The sequence below is a fragment of the Saccopteryx leptura genome, chromosome 12, assembly GCF_036850995.1.
Source record: "Saccopteryx leptura isolate mSacLep1 chromosome 12, mSacLep1_pri_phased_curated, whole genome shotgun sequence".
Classification (NCBI taxonomy): domain Eukaryota; kingdom Metazoa; phylum Chordata; class Mammalia; order Chiroptera; family Emballonuridae; genus Saccopteryx; species Saccopteryx leptura.
The window spans coordinates 43944561-43971396 of NC_089514.1; the positions used below are offsets into that span (position 1 = coordinate 43944561).

The 26836-nt window shown below is 44.2% G+C and overlaps 1 protein-coding gene across 1 annotated transcript in view; it reads left to right on the forward strand.

Annotated features, from left to right (window-relative positions):
• The first annotated feature begins 211 nt into the window (after positions 1 to 211).
• Positions 212 to 26836, forward strand: part of SLC26A5 (solute carrier family 26 member 5) — a 38342-nt gene continuing 11717 nt past the window's right edge. Inside the window, exons 1-8 of the mRNA XM_066353743.1 lie at positions 212 to 363; positions 2816 to 2955; positions 12316 to 12426; positions 13968 to 14134; positions 14675 to 14839; positions 16979 to 17131; positions 19819 to 19901; positions 24208 to 24355. Of these exons, the coding sequence (XP_066209840.1) occupies positions 212 to 363; positions 2816 to 2955; positions 12316 to 12426; positions 13968 to 14134; positions 14675 to 14839; positions 16979 to 17131; positions 19819 to 19901; positions 24208 to 24355 (1119 nt within the window). The remainder of the gene's footprint in view (positions 364 to 2815; positions 2956 to 12315; positions 12427 to 13967; positions 14135 to 14674; positions 14840 to 16978; positions 17132 to 19818; positions 19902 to 24207; positions 24356 to 26836) is intronic.

The window sequence follows — 26836 nt, forward strand, 5'->3', positions numbered from 1 at the left end:
TCACTTATTAGTGCCTGCTATATACAGATCACTATGGTAGGTGCTCTGGGGCATCCAAAGATGAAGTCTTCAGAGACTTAAAATGCAACAAGGAAGAGATGCTTCCAGTTATCGGTTGCATTTTAGCATCTGAAAGAGACTTTTTATTTTCTTCCTAGTGACACTCAGGAAATGCTTGTCTCCTGCTTTTGATGAATCATTTCAGTGTACTATGGATCATGTTGAAGAGACTGAAATCCTTGCAGCAGCCCAGAAGTACTATGTGGACCGGCCCATCTTCAGTCACCTGGCCCTCCAGGAGAGACTGCACAAGAAGGACAAGATTTCGGATTCCATTGGGGATAAACTGAAACAGGCATTCACGTAGGTCGGGTTTGAACATGTTTTCTTTATTCTGTCATTCAGTTATAAAAGAAGCAAAGTCAAATGTGTAAGGAAAATCTGAGGAAAAGGAGAGAAAATGAATGGTGAGCACTTGCGATATGCAGAACTGTCTGTCCACAGGGGTCAGTTGGGGATAGCTGTCTGACTGAGCGTAGGCTTCCTATGTGCTTCACCATATTTACTAAATCCCTGCTGTGCCTCAGGACGCATGTGTAAAAGTTTATATAAATAACCCACTTTTCATTTCTCCACCACCTTCAAAATACCCACCTCTTCCCTTTTCTCAGAATACTCCAACCATTCTCTTTTTTCTACCCTTGACTTCTGCCCCATTTAGCAACACCTTGAATCTAAGTCCCAACCTAAGCTGTCGAGAACCTTCAGGTCCTGTGACTTAATTTTGGAGACACACACATAGCCTTGTTGCTAACCTGGGAATGTTAATACCTGTGTGCCTACTGAAACTCCCAGACTTTAAAACCAAGCTATTTGATTACTGCTTCCTGAACCCTTGAGGCCATACCTTTGGTGTTCCGTGTGTTCGGTGAAGCTGTACCGTGGCCCTGTGCTCAAGGTATAAACACAAGAGAGGTGGAAGTGTATGCACTGGAGTTAGACTGTCTCAGTAAGCTTTCTCCTCATCCCAACCACCTACCAGCTGTGCACTTGAGTTTCCTGCTTTGTAACATGGGGATAAGAATAGTACTTACATTGTAAAGTTACTGGGGGTTAGGCATAATGCAAGTACTATACAGGGGGTCCTGGGGTTACAACATAGTTCTGTTCCTTCAACAGTGATGTAACCCGAATTTTGGTGTAAGTCAAAACACACCCTAGCCTAAGTCACTTACCTATCCTAACACAGTTGTAAAATCATAATCTAGAATATAAAAACACAACTAAGCCACAGAAAAAGGAAAAGGACATAAATATACTGTACTGTACATTGTACTTGTATTCTTATGCCACACACAACCAAACTAACTCACCACATAGTCTGTTAGTACAACACTAACAATGTAAGCCGAAAAACTCATGTCTCAATTTTTTTTAATCAAGTGAGAGTCAGGGAGGTGGAGAGACAGACTCCTGCCTGCGCTATGACTGAGATCCACCCGACCACCCCCATCTGGGGCTGCTGCTCCATTGCTCGGCAACTGAGCTATTTTAGCACTTGAGACAAGGCCATGGAGCCATCCTCAGTGCCCAAGGCCAACCTGCTCATTCAAGCCATGGCTGCGGTAGGGGGAGAAGAGGGAAGGGTGGAAAAGCAGATGGATGCTTCTCCTGTGTGCCCTGACGAGGAATCAGTCAAACCTGGGACATCCACACTCGGGGCCAACACTCAAGCACTGAGCCAACCAGCCAGGGCCACATCTCAATTTTTTTAAGTTTTTATGGGAGTAAGTGTTGTAAACTTGAAACATGGTATGTCAAGACTGTCTTAACCTGAGGACCCCCTGTATAAATGTAGCTATTATTAATATCTCAATTTTTCTAAACAAGGTATCAAATCTAGTTATTTAATTGAAATTCAGTGCTTTTGCCACAGTTGCCTCATGTTTTGCTTCCAGTATCTTCCTTCATCTAATTACTAGACACTCTTAACCACTACAGACACTACATAAAATACCATGCATGCTGCAATAATGTATTATTCTACTTTGAGTGGAATAAATTTCTCCCTTGTCACCAGCAGGACTTAAGGTTTTCATAGTGGCAGTGCAACTCATCTGTCCAAACTCTTAGTGATGTCTTTTATTATTGCCATAGTCTGGCAAAGGACTGGCCAAAGCCCAGAACATGGTTTATGTATCAAAGTTAATTGAACCATATAGATTAAATGCAAGGCCTTGGTTTTATCAGCTTGGTGTCCCACCTAATCAGGACAGCCAGACATAGCAGCTACTACACCCCAATGACAGATGGTGTTTGGGTTTACCTAATCGAAGATCCTAAAGCAATGGATAGTGATAATAAAGCTCAGAATACCCATATAAACCTCCTTCATTTTATAAGGAAGGGGAAAACTAAACAGGCAGATGCTGATCAGTAATTCCACATTCAAAAATTAACTCAGTAAATAATTTTCTTACTTTGCTTATATTCCATCTCAGAAAGTACAGTAAGGATGTTGTTTATTCAAATAATAGCTTCTGAGTTATCTCAATTATTCTGAACCAAAAATTTTCTCATTTTTCACAGATGGCTGTAGAGCATTATTATGGAAGCAATTTAAATGTTCCCAACAACAACAAATTGCAAAAAGCAGTTCTTCTTGCCTCTGATTTCTGCAAAGTGAAAGCTTATTCTCAGTACCAGTGGTGAATGTTTTCCTTATCTTCCCAGGATATATAAGGAAGGGAAAACACCTTGTTTTGAATTCTAGCGAAATGTTTCTCATTTTTTTCCTCTCTCTCTGTCCTCTCAGATGTACTCCTAAGAAAATAAGAAACATCATTTATATGTTCTTACCCATAACTAAGTGGTTGCCAGAGTACAAGTTCAAGGAGTATGTGTTGGGAGACCTGGTCTCAGGCATAAGCACAGGGGTACTTCAGCTTCCTCAAGGTCAGTAGAATATATTTATTTTTGTTTGTTTCTCTTAACTACCCTCTCCTCAAACAATTGCTAGACCTTTTTTCGGTTTAATTTTATCATGATGGCAAATTCATAGTTTTTATCATAATCATATTCTAGTAAACTTGACCTGTCTGAAAGAATTCTTCAGAAAAATGTAACCCTTAAAAAGCGCCAGAGGTAATGGCAGTAAAATGCGGTGATACTGTTTTGCAGATCAGTACTGTTAGGGCTGGCTGGGTTCATTGGTCACTCTGTGAAAGGCTGTCGGGTTGTCATCATTAAGGTTATTGACTATAAATTCATACTCTAATTACAAGGGGTCTTGAAATACTGAATTCCTCTGCATTTGTGTGATTTTTATACCTGCGATAAGAATTTAAGAACATCTTGCCTGACTAGGCGATGGTACAGTGGATGGAGCGTCAGACTGGGATGCAGAGAACCCAGGTTTGAAATCCCAAGGTTGCTGGCTTGAATGTGGGTTCATCAGCTTTGAGCAAGGCTCACCAGCTTGAGCACAAGGTTGCTGGCTTGAGCAAACGGTCACTCAGCCTGTTGTAGCCCCCCACCCCCGGTCAAAGCACATATGAGAAAGCAATCAATGGACAACTAAGATGCCACAATGAAGAATTGATGCTTCTCATCTCTCTCCCTTCCTGTCTGTCCTTCTCTCTGTCTCTCTCTCTGTCTCTGTCACACACACATACACACACAAAGAATTTAAGAACATCTCATTAATTTATTCAATCCTAAGAGGGAAATTCATGGCATTAGAGGCCTATCTCAAGAAACAAGAAAAATATCAAATAAACAATCCAACCTTACACTTGAAAATACTAGAAAAAGAAACAAAGCCCAAAGTGAGTAGAAGGAAGGATATAATAAAGATCAGAGCAGAAATAAACAAAATAGAGTTAAAAAAAAATACAGAAGATCAATGAAACCAAAAGCTGGTTCTTTGAAAAGATAAACAAGATAGAATAATCTTTAACCAGATTATCAAAAAAAAGAAAGGACCCACCCAAATAAATCAAACCAGAAATGAAAGAGCAGAAGTAACATCTGACACTACAGAAATACAAAGGATTGTAAGAGAGTATGAACAACCGTATGCAAATACATGAGACAACCTGGAACAAATGGTTAAATTCCTACAAACATACCATCTTATAAAACTGAATCAGGAAGAATTGAAAATCTGAATAAAGGGATTATAACTAATAAAATTGAAACAGAAATCAAAAAAATTCCAACAAACAAAAGACCTAGACCAGATGGCTTCACAGGTAAATTTTATTAAACATTCAAAGAATAAAACCTATTCTTCTCAAATTGTTCCAAAAATTTTAAGAGGAAGGAAGACTCCCAAGCTCAGGCATGGTCAACATACAGCCCGCAGGCCGGATGCAGCCCACGTAATGACTTTATGTGGCCTACGATTAAATTTTTAATATTCTCCACTACTTTAAAATCTCAGCTACTCAGAAGCGGAAGCATCTTTGATTATTGGAAATCGAGATATTTAAGAAGATAGTGATACGCGGAAAAGAATTCCACGTGTGACTAATCTAGGGTTTACTTCAATAATTGGTTGAATGGATTCGCAATACTTCTTTATTTTTTTAAAATATGCCATTATAAAGATTTACAACTTTTGTACTCGTCTGTACTTGATATGAACTGTTTGATGTTTAGTGGTGATGTGAAACCCACATTCTTTTAGGCAGAGTTTGCCAGTGCACACCCAAGGTCAAACAATTCGTTATTTTTGTGGTCAAGTGTGCTGAATCAAGTGGCATTGTAGCATAGACAATAGCTGCAGTTGATAACTGAAAATGTGTCCAGGCTGTTTGTAAAATGAAATAATTGTTTAATTTGCGATATAACCCCTTCAAGCTCATTCTGTTAAATATTATTTCAATTGATTGTGATACAGTTTGGATATTTATATGGAATGTAATTATATTTTTATCAAAATAATATTATATATTAAAATTTTTTTCACTCACATTTATTCATAAACAAATTACATAATAAAATTTTGTTTACTTAAATGAATCATTTTTGTATTTAACATTTTTTAATTTTAATATTTCATCCAGCCCGTGAAAAAAGTTTTCTTTCTAATCTGGCCCGGGGGCAAAAACTGTTGGCCACACCTGCCCAAGCTCATTTTATGAGACTAGCATTAGCCTAATTCCATAACAAGATAAAGACACTACAATGAAAGAAAACTATAGGCCAATATCCCTGCTGAACAGAGATGCTAAAATCCTTAACAAGATTTTAGCAAGCCAGATTCAGCAATACATTAAAATATCATAAGCCATGATCAAGTGGGATTTATTCTGGGGATGCAAGATTGGTACAGTATCTGCAAATCAATAAATGTGATACACCACAGAAACAAAATGAAGGATAAAAAATCACATAATCATATGAATGGATGCAGAAAAATATTTGATAAAATCCATCACCCATTTAAAACTCTCCACAAAGTGGGGATAGAGGGAACATACCTCAACATAACAAAGGCCATCTATGACAGACCCACAGCCAACATCATACTCAATGGGCAAAAACTAAAAGTGTTTCTTTGAAGATCGGCAACAAGACTGGTATGTCTGCTTCTACCTCTGTTATTCAAAATAGTACTAAAAGTCCTAACCACAGCAGTCAGACAAGAAGAAGAAATAAAGGGCAACCAAATCAGAAAGTCAGATGTAAAACTATCATTATATGCAGATGACATGATATTATATATAGAGAACCGTAAGCATTTCACAAAAAACTACTGAAACTGATAAATGAATTCAGTAAAGTAGCAGGATACAAAAGAAGTATCCAGAAATCAATTGTATTTTTATGCACCAATAAAGATATCAGAATAGAAAACTATCCCATTTACAATTGCATCAAAAAGAATAAAATACCTAAGAATAAATTTATCCAAGACTGTAAAAGACTTGTACTCAGACTATTATAAGACGCTGAAGAAAGAAATCGAAGACGATACCAATAAGTGGAAGCATATATCATGTTTATGGATAGGAAGAATTAACATCATTAAAATGTTCATACTATTCAATGCAATATGAATATTCAATATAATTCTTATCAAAACACCAATGGTATATTTCATAGAATGTAGAACAAATATTCCAAAAATTTATATGGAAACAGAAAAGACTCCAAATAGCCACAGCAATCTTGAGAAGAACAAAGTTGGAGGTACCATGCCATTTGATATCAAACTATACTACAAGGTCATAGTAATCAAAACAGCATGGAGTTGGCATAAAAACAGATATATAAATCAATAGAACAGAACAGAACCCAGAAATCAATCCCCACCTTTATGGTCAATTAATATTTGACAGAGGAGGCAAGAACATACAATGGGATAAAGGCAGTATACTCAATAAATGGTGTTGGAAAATTGAACACATACATGCAAAAAAATGAAACTAGACCACCTCTTTTACACCACACACAAGAATAACCTCAGAATAGGTCAAAGACTTAAATATAAAACTAGAAACTATAAAAATCTTGGAAGGAAACATAGACAGTAAAATCTTTGACATTTTTTGTAGCAATATTTTTTTATTTATTTCCTCAGACAAGGGAAACAAAAAATAAATCAGACTACCTCAAACTAAAAAGTTTTGCATAGCAAAGGAAACCATCAACAAAATTAAAAGAAACCACTGAATGGGAGAACATATTCACCAATAATACATCTAATAACAGGTTAACAAAAATGTATAAAGAACTTATAAAACTCAATACCAAAAAAAAAATCAATCCCATTAAAAAATGAGCAGAGGACCTGAGGAGACACTTCTTTAAAGAGGACATACAGATGGCCAATAGACATATGAGAAGATGCTCAGCATCTCTAATCATCAGAGAAATGAAAATTAAAACCACAATGAGATATCACCTCACACCTGTCAGAATGACCATCATCAATAAATCAGCAAACAACAAATGTTGGCAAAGATGTGGAGAAAAGGGAACCCTGTGCACTGTTGATGGTAATGCAGACTGGTGCAGCCACTGTGGAAAGCAACATGGGGTTTCTTCAAAAACTTGAAAATGGAACTGCCTTATGACCCAGTGATTCCACTTTTGGGACTTTATACAAAAAAAAACCCAAAACACTAATTCAAAAGAACATATGCACCCCTTGTTCACTGCAGCATTATTTACAATAGCCAAGATTTGGAAACAGCCCAAGGACCCATCAGTAGATGAGTGGATAAAAAAAACTGTGGTACATTTCCACAATGAAATACTTTTAGTCCATAAAAAAGAAGGATATCTTTTCCGACCTGGGCCGGTTCACCCCTCCTTAGGCAACCTGGTGGTCCCCCGCTTCTGGGAGGTCACCATATTGATGCCGAATTTAGTGCGGACACCCGATCGGCATAGCGCACTACAGCCCAGAACTCCTGGGCTCAAGCGAGTAGCTGGGACTACAGGCGCGCGCCACCACGCCCAGTAGAAGGAAATCTTAACTGTTGCAACAGCAGGAATGAACCTGGAGGTCATTATGCTAAGTGAAATAGGCCAGTCAGCGAAGACAAATACCAAGTGATTTCACTCATCTGTGGAATCTAATGAACAAAATGAACTAATGAACAAACTAGAAACAGATTTATCGATAGAGAACAGACTGACAGCTGTCAGAGGAAAGATGGGTTAGGAGGCTGGGTGAAAAAGGTGAAGAGATTAAGCAAAAAAAACCCCAAACACTCATAGACACAGACCACAGTAGGATAATTAGGAGAGGGAAGGGGGGGTGGAGGCAGAAGAGGGTAGAGGAGGACGAGTGGCGATGGAAGGAGACGTGACTTGAGATGGACACACAGCACAATACACAGACGCTGCGTTACAGAATCGTACACTTGAAACATGTAATTTTATTAACTAATGTCACTCCAGTAATTTCAATTAAAACTTAAATTTTTAAACTAAAAAGAAAAGTATTGGAAAGGGGGAAGGAGAACCAGCCGCATGTGTCATTACAGAAAGGAAGAAATTATTTCAAACCAGGGAATAAGCCAGTAGATGTGCATTGCTGAGTGGCGTAGGTCTTCCCACAATCAAATTTGTATGGAAAAGGGATATTTCTGCCCATCGCTGGTCAATGAAGATAGATAAATGTGAAAAAATATATATAGCAAACAAAGAGATATGTGATAGTAAATTAACTTTTTGTGGTTGATAAATAATTTAAATTAGTAAGAAGACTTTATTAAGCATAGCAGATTGAATATATGCTTCTATCTCTAATTCAGTTAAAATTCCCCTAAAATCATGTTAAAGGAGGAGGAAATTGTGTAAACTAGCAAGGACAACAAAAGTGGGAGAGGAGACACTGTGGAGCTGGAAAAAACTTAAAAGATGTTAACTGATGGGCCTGTGACCACTGATTTATCAGAGGGAAGGAGGTTAATATTTAGGTGTCTATCTTGCCGAACATTGGGAAATTGGAGGCTCCAAGTATTGATTGTCAAAGGTGAGAGGCTGAGAGCTAGAAGCAAGAGAAGCAGTGGACAGTCAGTGTAATAACTGGCATATAGACACTCGGGTCCCCACGTGCTCATGCAGAGGATGGTGGAGTGAAAATATTGAAAGGTGTCAGAAGGGTTAAGTGTAAAAGTCTACACAATGAACTGTGAGCTAAGAAAGGCTTTTCCTGGCCTGTCTAGCTCCAAAGAGCCAGCAAGAACTGCTAGGCCAGGGCAGCCAGTAAACTGCTCCTCGAGAAAAGAGCTACAGTGATAACTGGGAGGCCCCAATGAAGATGCTGTCTGGTCACCCAGTTGCTGTACAGTCAGGCTCATCAGTAAACAAAGTGGGCCGATACACATAAAACTTCAGGAAGGATAGAAAACAATCCAAACAGGCCCTGGCCAGTTGGCTCAGTGGTAGAGCATCGACCTGGCATGTGGATGTCCCGGGTTTGATTCCCTGTCAGGGCACACAGGATAAGTGACCATCTGCTTCTTCACCCCTGCCAGTCTTGCTTCTTTCTCTCTCTCTCTCTTTCCCTCCTGCAGCCATGGCTCAATTGGAGAAGGTTGGTCCTTGATGCTGAGGATGGCTCCATGGCCTCTGCTTCAGGGGCTAAGAAGAGCTCAGTTGCAAGCATGGTCCCAGATGGCAGAGCATCGCCCCCTCGTGGTCTTGCTCAGTGGATCCTGGTCAGGCACATGCAGGAGTCTGTCTCTCTGCCTCCCCACCTCTCACTGAATAAAAAAAAAAAAAATCCAAACAGATGGGAGGGACTCACTGGGAACATAAATAGTGGAGAAGGCAAATAAAATATTTGCCCTATAATATCCTTAGCAAGATGTAAAACCATATAGAATCCATGAAACAAGAACAGGATGCAATTTTAAAAAGAACATTCAGCCTAACCTGTGGTGGCGCAGTGGAATAAAGCGTCAACCTGGAACGCTGAGGTTGCCGGTTCGAAACCTTGGGCTTGCCTGGTCAAGGCACATATGGGAGTTGATGCTTCCTGCTCCTCCCCCCTTTCTCTCTCCCCCCCCCCAAAAAAATCAATCAATAAAAATAAGTAAAAAATAAATAAAACATTCAGAGAATAAAAATGAGCTCATAGAAATTAAAAATGTGATGTGGAATAAAATATTGAGTCAAAGGGTTGGAAGTAGAATCTCCTGGAGGTAGAAGAAAAAGATAAATAAATGGACAAGATCAATAAAAGGGATAAAAGACCAGAGGCTGATACTATTGTTCCATTATACATCTACTGGGAGATCCAGAAAGAAGAAGGGAAACAGAAAGGACAAGATTATCAAAGAATATTCTCAGAATTGAAATACATGAGTTTTCAGACTGAGTGCAACCACCAAGAAAGAACCCGGCAAATTAAGTGAAAATAACTTAAAACAGCGCACACCACAGTATAAGGTCAGCCGAAGGAGGACACCCAAGTTTAGGCAAGAAAAGTGTCCTGGGGACATCTGCCAGGCTGACTCCGAAGGCGGAGGTCAGCGACCGGTTCTCTATCAGGTGTGATTAAATAGGGGATTCGAGGTTGGGGGTTGGTAGTCATGGGGGGGTAGTCAACCGTAAGTAAGCTAGGGGACCTTCCACACTTGGGTGAGTCAATTCGGACGCCTGCAGGGAGGTGATCTGGAATGTCCAGTTTTTAATGTCCCTTCGTCTACTTAAGGGAGGAGGGGGTCATGCCCCCTCCTGCAACCCTATCACATAGTAAAACAGCAGGATACCAGGGATAGATAGAAGATCCCAAAAGTTTTTAGAATGGACAAAATAGTCACATGACTGGGGAAGCAGAAGAAATACACATAATAAAGTCAATAGTTTGCCTAAAACCAATAAACTAAGAAATAACCATGTATGCATGCTACACAGAAGAAGGTTTCAGTGTGCACACGCCCTGCACGCTGTTGGTTGTGGGGGCTGTTCAGCAGCATCAGTGGCTCTGCCACGAGGTGCCCACAGCAATCCCCACCCCCAGTCGTGATAATAAAAAGTGGCTTCAGAAATGGTCAGATGTCCCCTAGGGAGCAAAACCTCTCTCTCAGTACTCTTTGAGTACTGCTGATGTAGAGAAATGGAGCTACGTGGTAGGAAAACAGCTAAGAGTCAGAGATGAGTGCCTCTGGTGGCGGACCCTGGAAGGGGGAGAAGAGTGCGGGCTCTTCCTTGGAGCCTTGTAGTACAGCTTTGCTTTTTAAATTGTGGATATATGTTTCTTTGCTAGAGATAAAACGTTTTTAAAAAAGACATTAGCCTGTCCTGTGGTGGCACAGTGGATCAAGTGTCAACCTGGATTGCTGAGGTCGCTGGTTTGAGGCCCCGGGTTTGCCTGGTCAAGGCACAGACCAGAAGCATCTACCATGAGCTCATGCTTCCCGTTCTTCCCCTTCTTTCTCTCTCCTCTCTCTAGAAATCAATAAATTAAAAAAGACAATATTAAAGTGATTGTATTATTACATATGAAACAGGAATGCTTTCCCAACTCCTTTTGCTAAAATTATTTTTTTAATAACATGACACTGAATTAAGTGAATTTTACAGTTCTCCCAGATGTTTAGCTGACGCCCCAAAGCTGAGAACAAAGGTGTGTATTGTCTCCACATTCTGAAGAGGGATGCCAGATCATCTGTGCAGAACTATAAATGAGACAAACAGATTGCTAATATATTTTAAATGAAGATTTTTCTAGAGAATTTTTTAGAGAATTTTCTAGAGGTGCAAGCCCTGTACATTTCCTCTCCTTCTAAAGTCAAGAAAGGAAGGAAAGGCTGCAAGAGAACCCCTCAGAGCACTGGACATGTGCCCCTGGAGCTTGGGGAATGTGCTGCCTAATTTTTGCAAGAAAAAAATAATCTATAGATAAAAGGGTGTGAACTGCCTATGACAGCAGAGTAGAGAGAGCCCTCCAGGGGGCATGACCTACACTTCCACATTTTCTCGGGTGAGGTGCTGAGCTTTCCTTTGGGATGAGTGCGTGCCCCAGAAGATAACCAGGTTGCTCATCTGAAGGGTCCCTGCCCAAGAAGACTGCCAACAGGATGAGCCTGTGCCAACAGAGAGGACCTGGACCGTGTAAGGGCCGAGGTCGGAGCGGAACATTACACCAGCCAGGCAGTGGTACAGTGGGAGTTCCTTATTGAAAAGAGATACCCAGAGAACCCACAAAATCACCCCATTGGAGGAACAGCCAGCATGTGGGTTTCAACACCAGATCACAACTGTGCCAGTCAAGTGAGACTTCCTGCTGTTAAGAATAAAGCAGAAAACATCTACCTCCTGGCAAAGAGAAGGTGACAAGGGAAACTCTCAGCCTAGACTCTCAAGCACGAATGCAGGATTATCTGTAGGTTTGGGCTGGAAGGGTGGGCCGGTTAAGACACATATGCTTAGTCTGACCAGGTGGTGGCGCAGTGGATAGTGTCGGACTGGGTTGCAGAGGACCCAGGTTCAAAACCCCGAGGTCACTGGCTTGAGCGCGGAATCATAGACATGACCCCAAGGTCACTGGCTTGAGCGAGGGGTCACTCACTCTGCTGTAACCCCCCCCCCATCAAGGTACATTATGAGAAAGCAATCAGTGAACGACTAAGGTGCCGCAACGGAGAATTGATGCTTCTCATCTCTCTTCCTGTCTGTCCCTATCTGTCCTTCTCTGACTCTCTCTTTGTCACCCCCCCAAAAAACCCAAAAAACAAAAGAACACATCTGCTTAAGTTAATATGGTCCTCACTTGCTCGTCAGAGATAAAAATGCACAGACCCTGTTTTGTAACGACCTCCCGTTTCTGTTTGGCCTCGCCCGCAGGTCTAGCCTTCGCCATGCTGGCCGCCGTGCCCCCGGTGTTCGGCCTGTACTCCTCCTTTTACCCGGTCATCATGTATTGCTTTTTCGGAACCTCCAGACACGTATCCATAGGTAAACGCTTATTCTTGACACTTGAGTACCTTTCCTTCTGGATTTCTAAGCTTTGCAATGTGCCAAAGAAATAGCATGTCTGTTATTAGAACGTCTGCTTAATAACTTGTTACTGCTTGAGAAAACAGTACACTCTCTCCAAGATTTCTAGGACTAATTACTTTCTTATAGTCTCGGCATAATGAAAGAAAATAAAAAGACAATTTTCTTGTGTAAAAAGAGCAGTTATTAAAATCTGTAAAATAAGTGCTTCATAATACAATTTGCTTGAATCTGACTTTTTATTTTATTATTAATATGTCAAGTGCCTAATTACTTACTGCACATGTATTGTATTTTCCTCTGTTTTTAGGCTCTGAATTGTACATGGACTCCCTTTAGTGTGTTTAGGACCAGATATATATAGATTTCATAGTAGTGTTGGTGCTGCATAAGGCTACCAACAGCAAACACAGGCACAATGTTTCAGATGTCCATTCCTAGGCAACAAATACCCCCAAATTTAACAACTTAAAACATGAATCATTTCATTACTCTCACAGTGCCTGGGGTCAGGATTTGGGAAAGACTCAGGGGGCGGTTCTGGCTCAGGGTCTCCACAGTTGCGAGTCAGAAGGGAGCTGGGGCTAGAGCCGCTCAGGAAGCCTGAACTTCCTTCTCTCTCTTGTTCCCTCTCCCCCCTCTTCTCTCCCTCTCTTTTCTTCCCCACTCCTCTTCCCCTCGTCACCTCTCCTCTCCCTCTCTCCCTCTGTCCCCCTTTCCCCCTCTTCCCCTCTGTCTTCCCCTCTCCCCATCCTTTCTCCCTTCCCCCTCTTCCATTCCCCTCTCCCCTTCTCCCTTTCTCCCCTTCCCTCTCCTCTCCCCTTTCCCACTTTCTTCTCCCTTCTCCCCTGCTCCCCCTCTCTTCCTCTCTCTTCTAGGCCCTGGCCAGTTGCTTTAGTGGATAGAGCGTTGGCCCAGCATATGGACATACAGGGTTTGATTCCCAGTCAGGACACAAAAGAGAAGCGACCATCTGCTTCCCTCCCCTCCCTCTCCCATTCTCTCCTCATCCCTCTCCCTCCCTCTCCCCATTCCTCTCCCCATCCCTTTTCCCCTTCTCTCCCTCTTTCTCTCCCTCAGCCAGTGGTTCAGTTGGTTCAAGTGTCAGCCCCAGGCACTGAGGATAGTTTGGTTGATTCAAGCATCGGCCATAGATGGGGGTTTCCAGGTAGATCCTGGTTGGGGTACATGTGGGAGTCTGTCTCACTATCTCCCCTCCTCTCAATAAAAAAAAAAAAATAATGTCTCATTGGGTAAATGTCATAGTTCTGAAAGAGTCTGTGGGATGGAAGAAATCTTCATGGTCACTTTTGGAGAATGCAGTCTTCACACACAGTTTACATATAAATCAGGAGCACTCATTTAATAATTAAGGAGAGTAGTGCAGTTTTATTTCAGTGATGATTCGTTGACTTTCCCTATGTTCTAGACTAGTACCGACAACAATCACATCAGATACACTGAAAATGATTTCCTGGATTAATGTTTCATTATTTCAGGTCCATTTGCAGTTATTAGCCTGATGATTGGCGGTGTGGCTGTCCGCTTAGTACCAGATGATATGGTCATTCCAGGAGGAGTAAACTCAACCAATGGTACAGAAGCAAGAGATGCCTTGAGAGTCAAAGTTGCCATGTCTGTGACCTTACTTGCAGGAATCATTCAGGTAAAACTCGCAGATGGGGAGATAGGCTCTCATTTGTTAATTTCATAAGTATCTATTGAGCACCCTCGGCTGGTCTACATGGTCAGCAAGCCATAGCTCAAGGTTCCTAGCACTCAGGAACACCAGTCCAACTATATGCTTTACTTTAATTGATATCTATTAGGAACTAGCAAGCTTCATCTGGGTGCTTTAGAAATTCCAAAAGCAAGAAAAGCCAGAAGCAGGATTGGTTAGTAATGGGATGAAGGCTTCTCCTGTCTGCTTGAAAGGAACAGGGATGATACTGACTGAAGGTGTCCCCAGTTCTCAGGAACAGGGGAAGTATTAGTATGCACAGTGCTCTTTCAGACTCAGAGCCACTCCAAACTTAGAGTGTTTTTTTGTATAATCAGTGATTGATTTGTTAGCTACTTAACTGCTGCAGGTGCAAGATTGTAGTGTTAGAAAGTGATCCTGAAAGAACTTTTGTATGTTTTCTGTTGGTTTTAACTTCCTGATCTATTGTGTGATTTATTTGTTTCTTTGTCATTAAAAAAATAGTTTTGCCTAGGTGTCTGTAGATTTGGATTTGTGGCCATATATCTCACAGAGCCCCTGGTGCGTGGCTTTACGACCGCGGCCGCTGTGCACGTCTTCACCTCCATGTTAAAATACCTGTTTGGCGTGAAGACAAAGCGGTACAGTGGGATCTTCTCAGTGGTGTATGTAAGTAAGCACTGACTGGGCCCAGCCTTCCTTCTTTCTCTTTCCCTCTTCTCTTCTGTAGCTCTTCTACCTTCAAAGCTCACTTTTATTTTTTGCTAAAAATTTTAATAAATGGAAAAAATTTGGTTATTCTAAAGCTATCCCGCAAAGAGCACCACAAAAAGAACTAACCCTTAAAGTCTCATTTATTAATGCACGATACTGCCTACCTCACAAGGAATTTTTTGTTAGGTCACCCTAATTAGCTGAAAAGACAGCTTTTTCTTGAGACAGAATTATGTTCACTTTGGGAACTAACAAATACTTAAAAGTATTATTGGAGAACCTCTCTCTCACAAAAACTGCTTATTTAAGCAGGCAAAAATAAAAGTCTATAAAAGATTTGACTAACACTATTAACCAGTTTAATCTAATAAAATACACAGAGATCTTGCACCCAACTCAGAAAAAATATAAATTCTTTGTAAGCACATAGGGAATAGTGGTAATAACTGATAATGTTGAAACTTACATGTGCAACATCGCAAATTCTAAAAATTGAGTATTTTCACACAGTGTAGTATAATTAACAATCAGTAACTAAATCTACCTGTAAAACACCCATACATTTAGGAACCAAAAAACCTACTACTACGTAACCCATGGATAAAGGATATTTTGAAATAATTAGAACCAAATGATAGTTAAAGTACTACATATTAAATCTTCTGAGATGCTGCGAAAACTATTCCTGGACAGAAGGCCTATATAGCCTTTGTAGGTGTTTAAGTGCCAGACGCCGTGCGAGGCTCAGGAGTGAGTGAGCAGATATGGTTCGGCCCTGTTGGAACTTACAATCTAATAGGAAGACAAATAGCAAACCATTAATTGCATAAATATGTAATTAATTACAAACTGTGTTCGATGCTGTGAAGAACAGGCACTGGCTAGTATGAAAGTTGAAATAGGGAGACCCTTAGGTTAGAGCAGGGGTCTCAAACTCAACTCAGCATGTGGGCCGCAGAGCAAGATCACAGCCGTTCTGCGGCCGCACTAGGTCTACAAAAGGCAACTGTTACGAACACTTTTCTCACTGCAGTTGAAAACAAAAAAAAAATCAGTACAAGCACAATCATACATGCAGTTTACTCAGTGTCACAAAACGACCAGAAACTGTAGTTCGCATCACAACTGCTGTTAACTAAGCTAATATCTAGCTAGGATGCTAGAGAAATGAAAAATACAAGTACGCCCCTAGGCTTACTTAATTTTATCCAAAATATTTTGAACTTCGTGGATTAGTCTGCGGGCCACACAAAATTGTTCGGCGGGCCACATGCAGCCCGTGGGCCGCAAGTTTGAGACCCCTGGGTTAGAGTCTAGGAAGTCACTTTGAGGAAGTGCCATTTAAATTGAGTCCTTGATAGATTAGAATAGAATCAAACTGTAGGAACATTTCCCTAAATACCTAAATTCTTCATTTCCCATAATAGGTAGCATGCGTCTTACTCTGAGATTTCTCTACATGCCCCATCACACAGGAAATAGAACAGATGAGCACCTGAGTGTGCTGTAGGCTTTGCTGGAAAAGGTGTGAGCCTGGGCTCAGGGCTGACCGACTTTCCCAGGGTCCAGGGGCCTGTTGACTGTGTTTGGGATGCTGAGACAGCAACCCTGGGATAAAATTAAATGGCTTTAACGCCCCTATGTATCTTTTCAAACTTCAGCACTCTCTTGCCTTCAAAACCCAGGTGATACATTTTTCATCTGCTACGCAGTGATTTCTCCCTCTTTCAGCTCTTAAAAGCTTTTCTGTGTGTTTACCTTTCGATTATTTTGCTGATATCAGCCCCTAATCCTTTCCTAGCTCAGATCTCAGTGCCAGGGTTACTCTTCTGAGTTTTACAACACTGCACTGACACATTAGCATATCAAAGAACATGCTAAAGTTGTTGGATAAGAATTACAACTTTAAAGCTGTGTGACTAGGTAAAAATGGCTCCTAATTGGTGAAAACTACAGAGAGAGATTTCAGCTCGAGAACTTGTGACTAGAAATGTGCAGTTAATGGGATGGACGGCGTGCATTGTGCAGCAAAGGGTCTTTGTCTCTTCAGGGGCGATTGCTTGATGTCAACTCCCAGTTTTCACTGTGTTGCAGAGTACAGTTGCTGTGTTGCAGAATGTTAAAAACCTCAACGTGTGTTCCCTAGGCGTCGGGCTGATGGTTTTTGGTTTGCTGTTGGGTGGCAAGGAGTTTAATGAGAGATTTAAAGAGAAATTGCCTGCACCCATTCCTTTAGAGTTCTTTGCGGTAAGTGACCTTTCAGTTATTTTTGCAAAGGATGTAGAGTGGACAGGGGAGGTACAGGGACTTAGACCTTTTTCCTCTCAGTTCTGCCAAAGAAGGTTAGAATTTGTCAAGGGGAACTTTTACAAATATGCTGACAAGAAAGAAAAATCATTAGAGCATGGAATGGACACTTTTTAAAATATAAATGATGAAGACTGTTCATAAATATATATTTTAATATAAAGTACCTGTGAGTGATTAGATTAGAGATGATTTTTCTTCCTGCTTTTATTGTCTAAATATTTTATAATGAAAACTTATAACTCTAATAACCTGAAAAAAGGGATTGGGGAAGATATATTCGGTGGGACACTTGAATCTATGTAAACACAAATTAAAATCATTTAAAAAAAGATAACCTGAAAAAAAGATTAAGCTGTTTCAATTTTGGAAAGAGCAAAAGACAAAAGTTCCCAAACTCTCTTGGTTCCTGGCACTCATAGGCCGAAAGAAATACCTAACAGTTTCATTACTAAGTAGTTAAGTCCAAACAATTTAATACGTATTTGTGTCCAACAGCTGAGGAACTGTTTGTAAAAATAAAGTGAAATAAAACCTGCATTTTATTACACTGTTAGATAACCACAATTGTTTATTAATGGGATGTGCACAGCTAGCGGCACTTGCAACCCCTCCCACCTTGGGACCAGATGGACACTGCTACCCACACTTCTGGTCACTTTGAGTTTACAGGGTATCTGCTCTTGGCCGCAGCAACCTCTGATGCCCAGCTTTGCAAAGATAGAGTGTGAGCAAAAGGACTGTGGTAGGAACTGATGTGAAAACTGTACACGGCCTGACCTGTGGTGGCGCAGTGGATAAAGCATCGACCTGGAAATGCTGAGGTCGCCGGTTCGAAACCCTGGGCTTGCCTGGTCAAGGCACATATGGGAGTTGATGCTTCCAGCTCCTCCCCCCTTCTCTCTCTCTGTCTCTCTCTCCTCTCTCTCCCTCTCTCTCTCCTCTCTAAAAATGAATAAATAAAATAAAATAAATTAAAAAAAAAAAACTGTACACGACCTCAGACTACAAGTGTGCAGTGTCTGACAGATGTCACTGTTTTCCTTGGAAGTCCTATCCCACAGTGTCCTGGTGAGTTCCCCTGGGAACCCCAAGGCACCTTGGTGCATAATTTGGGAACCATAAGGATAAGAAATAAAAAATATAGGTTTCTGACTCAAATTAGGCAAAAGTTCCAGCCACAAAAACAACTGGTAGATATTCTAGCTCATGAGGAATTCGATCCCTTCAAGCCCTTCCATCTGTGGTCTTGTCTACAGCCCAGTGAGACTGGCCAGCAGTTCCGAAACCGGCTCTCTCACCGGGCTGGGCAGAGTCCCGCTTCCTCCTGTAGGCAGCAGGGGTTCCGCGTGGCAAAGGGGACGGGCATGCCCTCTGGTGAAGGAAGTGGTGAACACTGCCTTTCCTGCCTGAGTTCCTGGCTCTGTCCAGTGGGTTCCTTCATGTTTCCCAGGGCCCGGGGTTCTTCAGAACTTCATCAGTGTAATTATAGTAAACCAGTGTTGTTGTTTTTACTTTCTTATCTGAGTTCTCCTCAGAGCAAGGGACAGAGAAGCCATCCGTACTGGAAATTTTGGGACAGTCTTTATGACTACCTTTAAATATAAAATTTATTTTATAAAAACATTTTTGAGTTTTGCATTTGATTTCATGATATATATGTTTGTGTTGATGGGAAATCAGGATTTAAATATTTACCATGGCATAAATTTGATGCTCCAGAAACTTAAGCCATATTTATCCTATGGATTTGGATATTCTGAGCACTCTCCCAGTTCAAGATACACAACAAGTACAATTAAGGGTGACAGACATAATTGCAACCAACAAAAAAGGGGAGTTTCATCCAAGGGGCCAGAAGCACCATGTCTGTCCAGCTGCTGTGTCTGCTAGGCTTACCTTACTGTGGGGGCCCCTCCCGACAGTGCTAACTCTCCCTCTCCTTGACAGTCCACTCAGAAAGCTCTGTAGCTGTAGTTCTTTGGGGTGAAGAAAATTGCTATTCTTCCTTCTATTATTTTTCTCTTCTTGTGGTTCACCAACTAAACCAGTGCCCTGACAATCCAGGAAGCCTTATTATGTACAGTGACACATCTGTGTGAGGGGCACTTTCGCTCTGTCACCAAAGGAGACAGCAAGTTCAAGATGCTCTAACCACACACCGTACCACTGTCCTGGAAACAGGGTCAGCAGGAGGACCGCAGGTCCAGACATGCGGTTTATAATGATACTCTGTCATTGTACCCACCCCACCACCACACACATTTCAGTGACCGGTATTCACTCACACCATGTGGTCAGAGACACATTCACTGGCCCATACGCACGGCCAACTCCTGAAGAGTTATGGCCTCTTCTGTTTGCAGTCAACGAACCAAATACCTTTGCATGTAACAGACCAAAATAAAGAGGCAAGAATTCCAGGCCACAAGGAAACTGTAGAGTCCACTTTAATTTTGTGGGGAGTCATTAGGAGAATTTAGAATTTCTGGAAGCTAACTATAATTCTTTTTAAAACTGGAAGTTAAAGATAGAATAGCTTTGGCTTGGCTAACATTGTTTGAAGCTCATTTCTGTGTCGTTTGCATTTTCCTCTGTAAAGGACATTGGGTGTGTGTCTGTTTCAGGTGGTAATGGGCACTGGCATTTCAGCTGGGTTTAGCTTGCACGAGTCATACAATGTGGATGTCGTTGGGACCCTTCCTCTGGGGTAGGAAATCGTGTTAAGTAACAGTGTGACTTGAATAATCAATAGACCTATTATGGTTTCTAAGTCCTGCTTTATTCTTGCAATGAAAATCTTTTTTTTTCTTTCTATATATCAAATAGCTGAGAGTTTGGGGATGGGGTTTGTTGGTTTTTGTTTGTTTTGTCTTTTGTGGGGGTTTTTTAAGCATGTGTGTGGTTTTTTATATTATAAAAAATAACAAAATTTACCATTTTAAACGTGTTAAGCTTAAGCATGTTTATATTGTTGTGAAACATCTCCAGAACCTTTTCATCCTGTAGGTCTGAGACTCCATGCGCATCAGACAGTAACTCCCCATCTCCTCCCCTCCCCCAGCCCCTGGCAACCACCTTTCTCCTTTCTGTCTCCGACTCTGACTGTTCCGGTGCTCGTACGAGTGCAGTCATATCGTAGTAGGTGTCTTTTGTGACTGGCTTAGTTCATTTAGCAGAATGTCCTCAAGGTTCATCCATGTTGTAGCACGTGACAGGATTTCCTTCCTTTTTAAAGCTGAATAAAATTCCATGTATATGTCAAGTTCTGTTTATCCATTCATCCATCTGTGGACAGTTGGGTTGCTTCCACTTTGGGCTGTTGTGAGTAGCACTGCTGTAAACGGAGGTGTTCAGATAGCTCTTGGAGACCCTGCTTTCAGTTCTTTGGGGTCAATGCCCATGTGACAGTTCTGTTTCTCACTCTGAGAGGACCCTCCACACTGTTTCCATACTGGTTGCACCATGTGATGGTTGCACCTATGGTGGCAAGTGGTATTTTGTTTCCTATTGTTTAGCATTACCGGTTTTTTTAAATCTCTCCTTGGGTGACATAGGAATTAAGAGCAAAACACCTCAGTCTAGCCTGCCACTTCGTAGCAGTCACTTGGGCAAGCCCCTGACCCTCCAGAGCCCGTTTCCCCTCCCCCAGGGCAGCGTGGTAGTCACCCGCCTGACGGCCGTTGGGAGAGCTCCCCACGCTCGTGTGCAGAAGCAGCCAGTGTAGCACCGGCGTGCACAGCTCGTGTCCAGGACACGGTCATGGAAGGTTCTGTGGCTCATTATTTCAACAACTTGCCCAGTTTCAAATCATATGTTACTTCTTTGCTTCATTTTTGTCTTTTATGTAACTAAATTTTTTTACTAATCTCTTTGCTTGAAGGAGCTAGTGACCGTGAGTGTCTCCGGTCTCGCTGTGCTCCTCTGACACTGTCTGGGCTCTTTCCTCTGTGTCTCTGTCTGTGACTTACACTAGCTCTCTCACCTCCCTCTTCTGTTTTCAAAAACCGGTCAGACATTTGCCCAGATGTTGGAGATGGACAGAACCTGGCGTATTCCATCAGACTTTGCCTCTGTCCCAACTGAGAATCTTGTGAGGAGCACAGGGAGCTGGAGTCACTCTTTGAGACCGAGTTTACCCCACAGAGCAAATGTTGAAGGGAAGCATGCACTCCACTTCAACAAATTGCTATCTTGGCCATGTTACTTATGATTCAACACAAAGGTATAACGGCAATAATGCTTGCTTTGCTATTTGACTTGTAATTTATAAAACACTTGCCAATACCAACTATCTCAGTCACTGCTCACAATAGCACTGTTGACATACATGTTATCCCTGTTGTACCAATTAGGAAGTTCACTCATTCTCATTTATTCAGCATGTGTTTATTGCATGCCTGTTATGTGCCAGGGGCACAGCAGCTAAAAACAAAAGCAAACATGGAAGCAAAAGAGTCTTTGGTCTCGTGGAGCTTATATTCTACTGAGAGACAGATAGTAAATAGTGAGACGTGCTGGGAAGAAAAGGGAGGCCAGGTAAGGGATAGGAGGGGCTGGGTTGCTGTTTTAGGTAGAGTATCAGAGCAGGGGACATTTGAGAGACATGAGTGAGGTTTGGTGACTGGGGGAGCCCCACCCTGGACCCAGAGCTCAGCCTTCCGATACTCGGCTGTCTGCCCTTTCCATTACCTCACGCCCGGGCCACTGACACGAGCAGTCACGTGGCACACCTTAGTCTGCGGTGGGTCCAGAGATAACCCTATTGAGTAACTACTCACAGATCCTGTGAATAAATGTGAATTCTTACACCAGACTTCTTTTAACAATTCGCATGTCACCACAATTTCTAATACTTTCCCTGTTACATTGTACCCAAATATGCTTTCCCTCTGTAAGAACTAAAGTTGTTTTTTAAATAACATTTTGCCTTTCTGAAACTTGGCTACTGAGAAAACTTATCTTTCTGGAATATTGCCCAAAGCCAAGCAGGAAGCAAATAATGCCTGCCTACCTATCTGTATACAGGGTAGGGCAAGAATAGGTTTGCATTGTTCATATGGAAAATAATACAATAATAAGAATACAAGAATAAACTCAGTTTTTCACATACTCACAGCTGTAAATCTATTTTTGCCCCACCCTGTATAATTATACAGTTTCAGTTATCTAAGTCTTACTGCCAAATAACAAACAGTGACTTAAAGCAATATTTATTTATTGGCTCCCAACTCATCAATCCAGTAGGGCTCAGCTGGTGGTTCTTTTGCTGCTCTCACTTGGGGTCTCTCCCGCAGCTCTAGATGTCTGAAGGTGTGACTGCTGCTGGCGGCCCGAGAGGCCTTCACTCGCAGCCTGATACCTCAGCCGGAGGGCTGGGACTGCTGGGGGCGCCGGCATCATCTCTCCACGGGGTGTTTCCAGCAGGGCAGCCAAACACTTGACATGGTGTCTCAGGGCAACACACCACATCGCTTTTGCCACATTCTGTTGGTCAGAGCAAATCAAAAGATTCAGCCAGAGGGAAAACCAATACAAGGATGGGAGGAAGTGCTGGACATAGCTGGAAGCAAATTACCACACTTATCTACACACACACACAAGTGTAGTATCCAGAAGGTGACGGTTGACTATTGAAGATCCCAGTCATGGCAGTATATCCTGTTTCTTGGTTTGTTTCCTTAACCCGTTCCAAAAGGAATCCTTTTCTCATATTCTTATTCCTCGGACCCTGAACTGCTGCCCGGCCTTCCCTCTTGATTAATGCTTACGTAGCAAAGTGCAGGGGAAGAACATTAGGTTTGATGGCTTGAATCCCTGCTCCATCCTATGCAAATTGCTTGACATCTGCAAGCATGCATTCTTTTCACCTATAAATGGGGTTATAATGGTACTTATCTAATAGGATTGTTGTGAGGACAAATGCAATAACATATTTCAAGCACATAGACATAATCTAGGCTTTATAAATATTAGGTTTCTTTTCCCTCTCTCCCTCCCTTTCTGTTACCCCAGAACTTGAGACATCCCCTTTGTCACTGTGAGGTGACATAGGGAGGCAGTTGTACTTAGTTGATGAGCTGTTAGGCCTTGGATGAGTTGCTTAACTTCTCTATGCCTCATTTTTCTCATCTGTAAAGTGGCCATTACGATGGTGCCTGGTTCACAGGGCTTCTGGAGGTCAATGAGCACAGAACCTGGTACAGATAAAACAGTTAATAAGTGATTATTAGTGTAAGAAGAATAATTTTGTCCATCAATTAATTGGTGGTTGTTTATATTTATAGCCCAGTGCCTTGAATAGGAGCAGGTGCCTTTGAAAGCCTCCACTGCCCCCGCCCCCACCATTCTAGGGAGTCTCTGCTCTTTTCCTTTAGGACAAAGTTTCCAACCCATAAGAATGGACCATAAAAATTAGGTTGTCCCTTCTGGGGTTTCAGGAGTCACTCTGTTGGCCCTTCAGATTCCAGGATTCCCAGGTGAGACCCAAGGAGTAGTATTTGCTGCTGCTTCTTCCCCACGTTAGAAACTCACCCAAAGGGCTCCTGGGAAGAAGCAGCGTCCTTACGTGACACAAAGGAGAGCAGCGAGTACTTGCTGTCGCTCAGACAGTCCCTCTCTTCTAAGAGAACCTTGTCCGCGCTCTGTCTTCAGGCTTTGGTTTGAATGCCTGTGGCAGCAGAGCACTTCGCCGGCCCTCTCTTCTTCCTGTCTGTCTAACTTACACCTGCCACGCAGGAGCCATGAGGTATGACCTTACTCCTGTTCTAAACAGAACAGCATCTGACCTCTGCTAGTGACCCCATCAGGTAGAAGGCTGGTGCCCTGGAGCTGGGGCCAGAAGTAACTTCTGTGTGTCCAGGAGGGCCCTCCTTCTTAGCCAGACTAGTGCACACACGCATCCACGTGTTGATCACCTCCTGCGCAAACAGTGCCGCTCTGAAGTGCTCTCCTGTAGTTGCATGTTCCCCCTCGATGGTCACAGCCCTCGGGTTTAAGTCAGCTTGATCTTTCAGGCTCCTGCCTCCAGCCAATCCAGACACCAGCCTCTTCCACCTCGTGTACGTGGACGCCATCGCCGTAGCCATCGTTGGGTTTTCAGTGACCATCTCAATGGCCAAGTTCTTGGGGAATAAACATGGCTACCAGGTCGACGGCAACCAGGTAAAAGTCATTCATTCCCTGCAGCTGAGCCATAGTGATACGGTCGTCATGCTCTTGTGAAAGGCAAACGGACTTCTCCATCTTGGTAGAAAAACTTGCAGTTTGATGATGGATGTATTTGAAGCATGAATTTATCAATTACAATTTTTTCATAATTTATGTGGATTAGATCATCAGAACACAGAGCTTTTGAGTCCTGCCTCATGGGCAGAGGTCCAGCTCAAAAGGTGAAATCTCCAGTCTGAGGCTTACACTTTGCTGTTTTCCTTTTAATGTTATCACTCTTTTTATTTATTTTTTTTATTTTATTTTCAATTACAGTTGTTATTCAGTAGACGTTATCACTTTTAAAGCTCTCAGATTGAGGATAAAATGTTTTTCCAGAACCATTTTTACTCCACAGGAAGCCCTCTCTTTGGTCATTAAACTTTGAGTATACGATTCATCATTCAAAATCCACAATATATTCTTTGTCACCTTCTTTTAAAACAGAGCTACAGATAAAGTATTTAATCCAAATACTATGAGCTATGATTTTGGCACAAGGACGTCTGCTTTAACACGCTGGTTTCTAAGAGGAGAGCAGGTGCTCCACATTCATCGGCACAGTGATGCAGCCAGGAGAGCCTGTCCCTGAGAGGGGAGCCCCGGGCACGCTGGCCTGTGCTCCTGAGGGGGAGAGCCTGTCCCTAAGAGGGGAGCCCCGGGCACGCTGGCCTGTGCTCCCGGAGGGGGAGAGCGTGTCCCTGAGAGGGGAGCCCCGGGCACGCTGGCCTGTGCTCCCGGAGGGAAGAGCCTGTCCCTGAGAGGGGAGCCCCGGGCACGCTGACCTGTGCTCCCGGAGGGGGAGAGCCAGGCCCTGAGAGGGGAGCCCGGGCACGCTGGCCTGTGCTCCTGAGGGGGGAGCCAGGCCCTGAGAGGGGAGCCCCGGGCACGCTGGCCTGTGCTCCTGAGGGGGAGAGCCTGTCCCTGAGAGGGGAGCCCCGGGCACGCTGGCCTGTGCTCCCGGAGGGGGAGAGCCTGTCCCTGAGAGGGGAGCCCCAGGCACGCTGGCCTGTGCTCCCGGAGGGGGAGAGCGTGTCCCTGAGAGGGGAGCCCCGGGCACGCTGGCCTGTGCTCCCGGAGGGAAGAGCCTGTCCCTGAGAGGGGAGCCCCGGGCACGCTGGCCTGTGCTCCCGGAGGGAAGAGCCTGTCCCTGAGAGGGGAGCCCCGGGCACGCTGGCCTGTGCTCCCGGAGGGAAGAGCCTGTCCCTGAGAGGGGAGCCCGGGCACGCTGGCCTGTGCTCCTGAGGGGGGAGCCAGGCCCTGAGAGGGGAGCCCCGGGCACGCTGGCCTGTGCTCCTGAGGGGGAGAGCCTGTGTCCCTGAGAGGGGAGCCCCGGGCACGCTGGCCTGTGCTCCCGGAGGGGGAGAGCCTGTCCCTGAGAGGGGAGCCCCAGGCACGCTGGCCTGTGCTCCCGGAGGGGGAGAGCGTGTCCCTGAGAGGGGAGCCCCGGGCACGCTGGCCTGTGCTCCCGGAGGGAAGAGCCTGTCCCTGAGAGGGGAGCCCCGGGCACGCTGGCCTGTGCTCCCGGAGGGGAGAGCCTGTCCCTGAGAGGGGAGTCCCGGGCACGCTGGCCTGTGCTCCCGGAGGGGGGGAGCCAGGCCCTGAGAGGGGAGCCCCGGGCACGCTGGCCTGTGCTCCTGGAGGGGGGAGCCAGGCCCTGAGAGGGGAGCCCCGGGCACGCTGGCCTGTGCTCCCGGAGGGGGAGAGCCTGTCCCTGAGAGGGGAGCCCCGGGCACGCTGGCCTGTGCTCCTGAGGGGGAGAGCCTGTCCCTGAGAGGGGAGCCCCGGGCACGCTGGCCTGTGCTCCTGAGGGGGAGAGCCTGTCCCTGAGAGGGGAGCCCCGGGCACGCTGGCCTGTGCTCCCGGAGGGGGAGAGCCTGTCCCTGAGAGGGGAGCCCCGGGGCACGCTGGCCTGTGCTCCCGGAGGGGGAGAGCCTGTCCCTGAGAGGGGAGCCCGGGCACGCTGGCCTGTGCTCCCGGAGGGGGAGAGCGTGTCCCTGAGAGGGGAGCCCCGGGCACGCTGGCCTGCGCTCCTGAGGGGAGAGCGTGTCCCTGAGAGGGGAGCCCGGGCACACTGGCCTGTGCTCCCGGAGGGGAGAGCGTGTCCCTGAGAGGGGAGCCCCGGGCACGCTGGCCTGTGCTCCCGGAGGGGGAGAGCCTGTCCCTGAGAGGGGAGCCCCGGGCACGCTGGCCTGTGCTCCTGAGGGGGAGAGCCTGTCCCTGAGAGGGGAGCCCCGGGCACGCTGGCCTGTGCTCCCGGAGGGGGAGAGCCAGGCCCTGAGAGGGGAGCCCCGGGCACGCTGGCCTGTGCTCCCGGAGGGGGAGAGCCAGGCCCTGAGAGGGGAGCCCCGGGCACGCTGGCCTGTGCTCCCGGAGGGGGAGAGCCAGGCCCTGAGAGGGGAGCCCCGGGCACGCTGGCCTGTGCTCCTGAGGGGA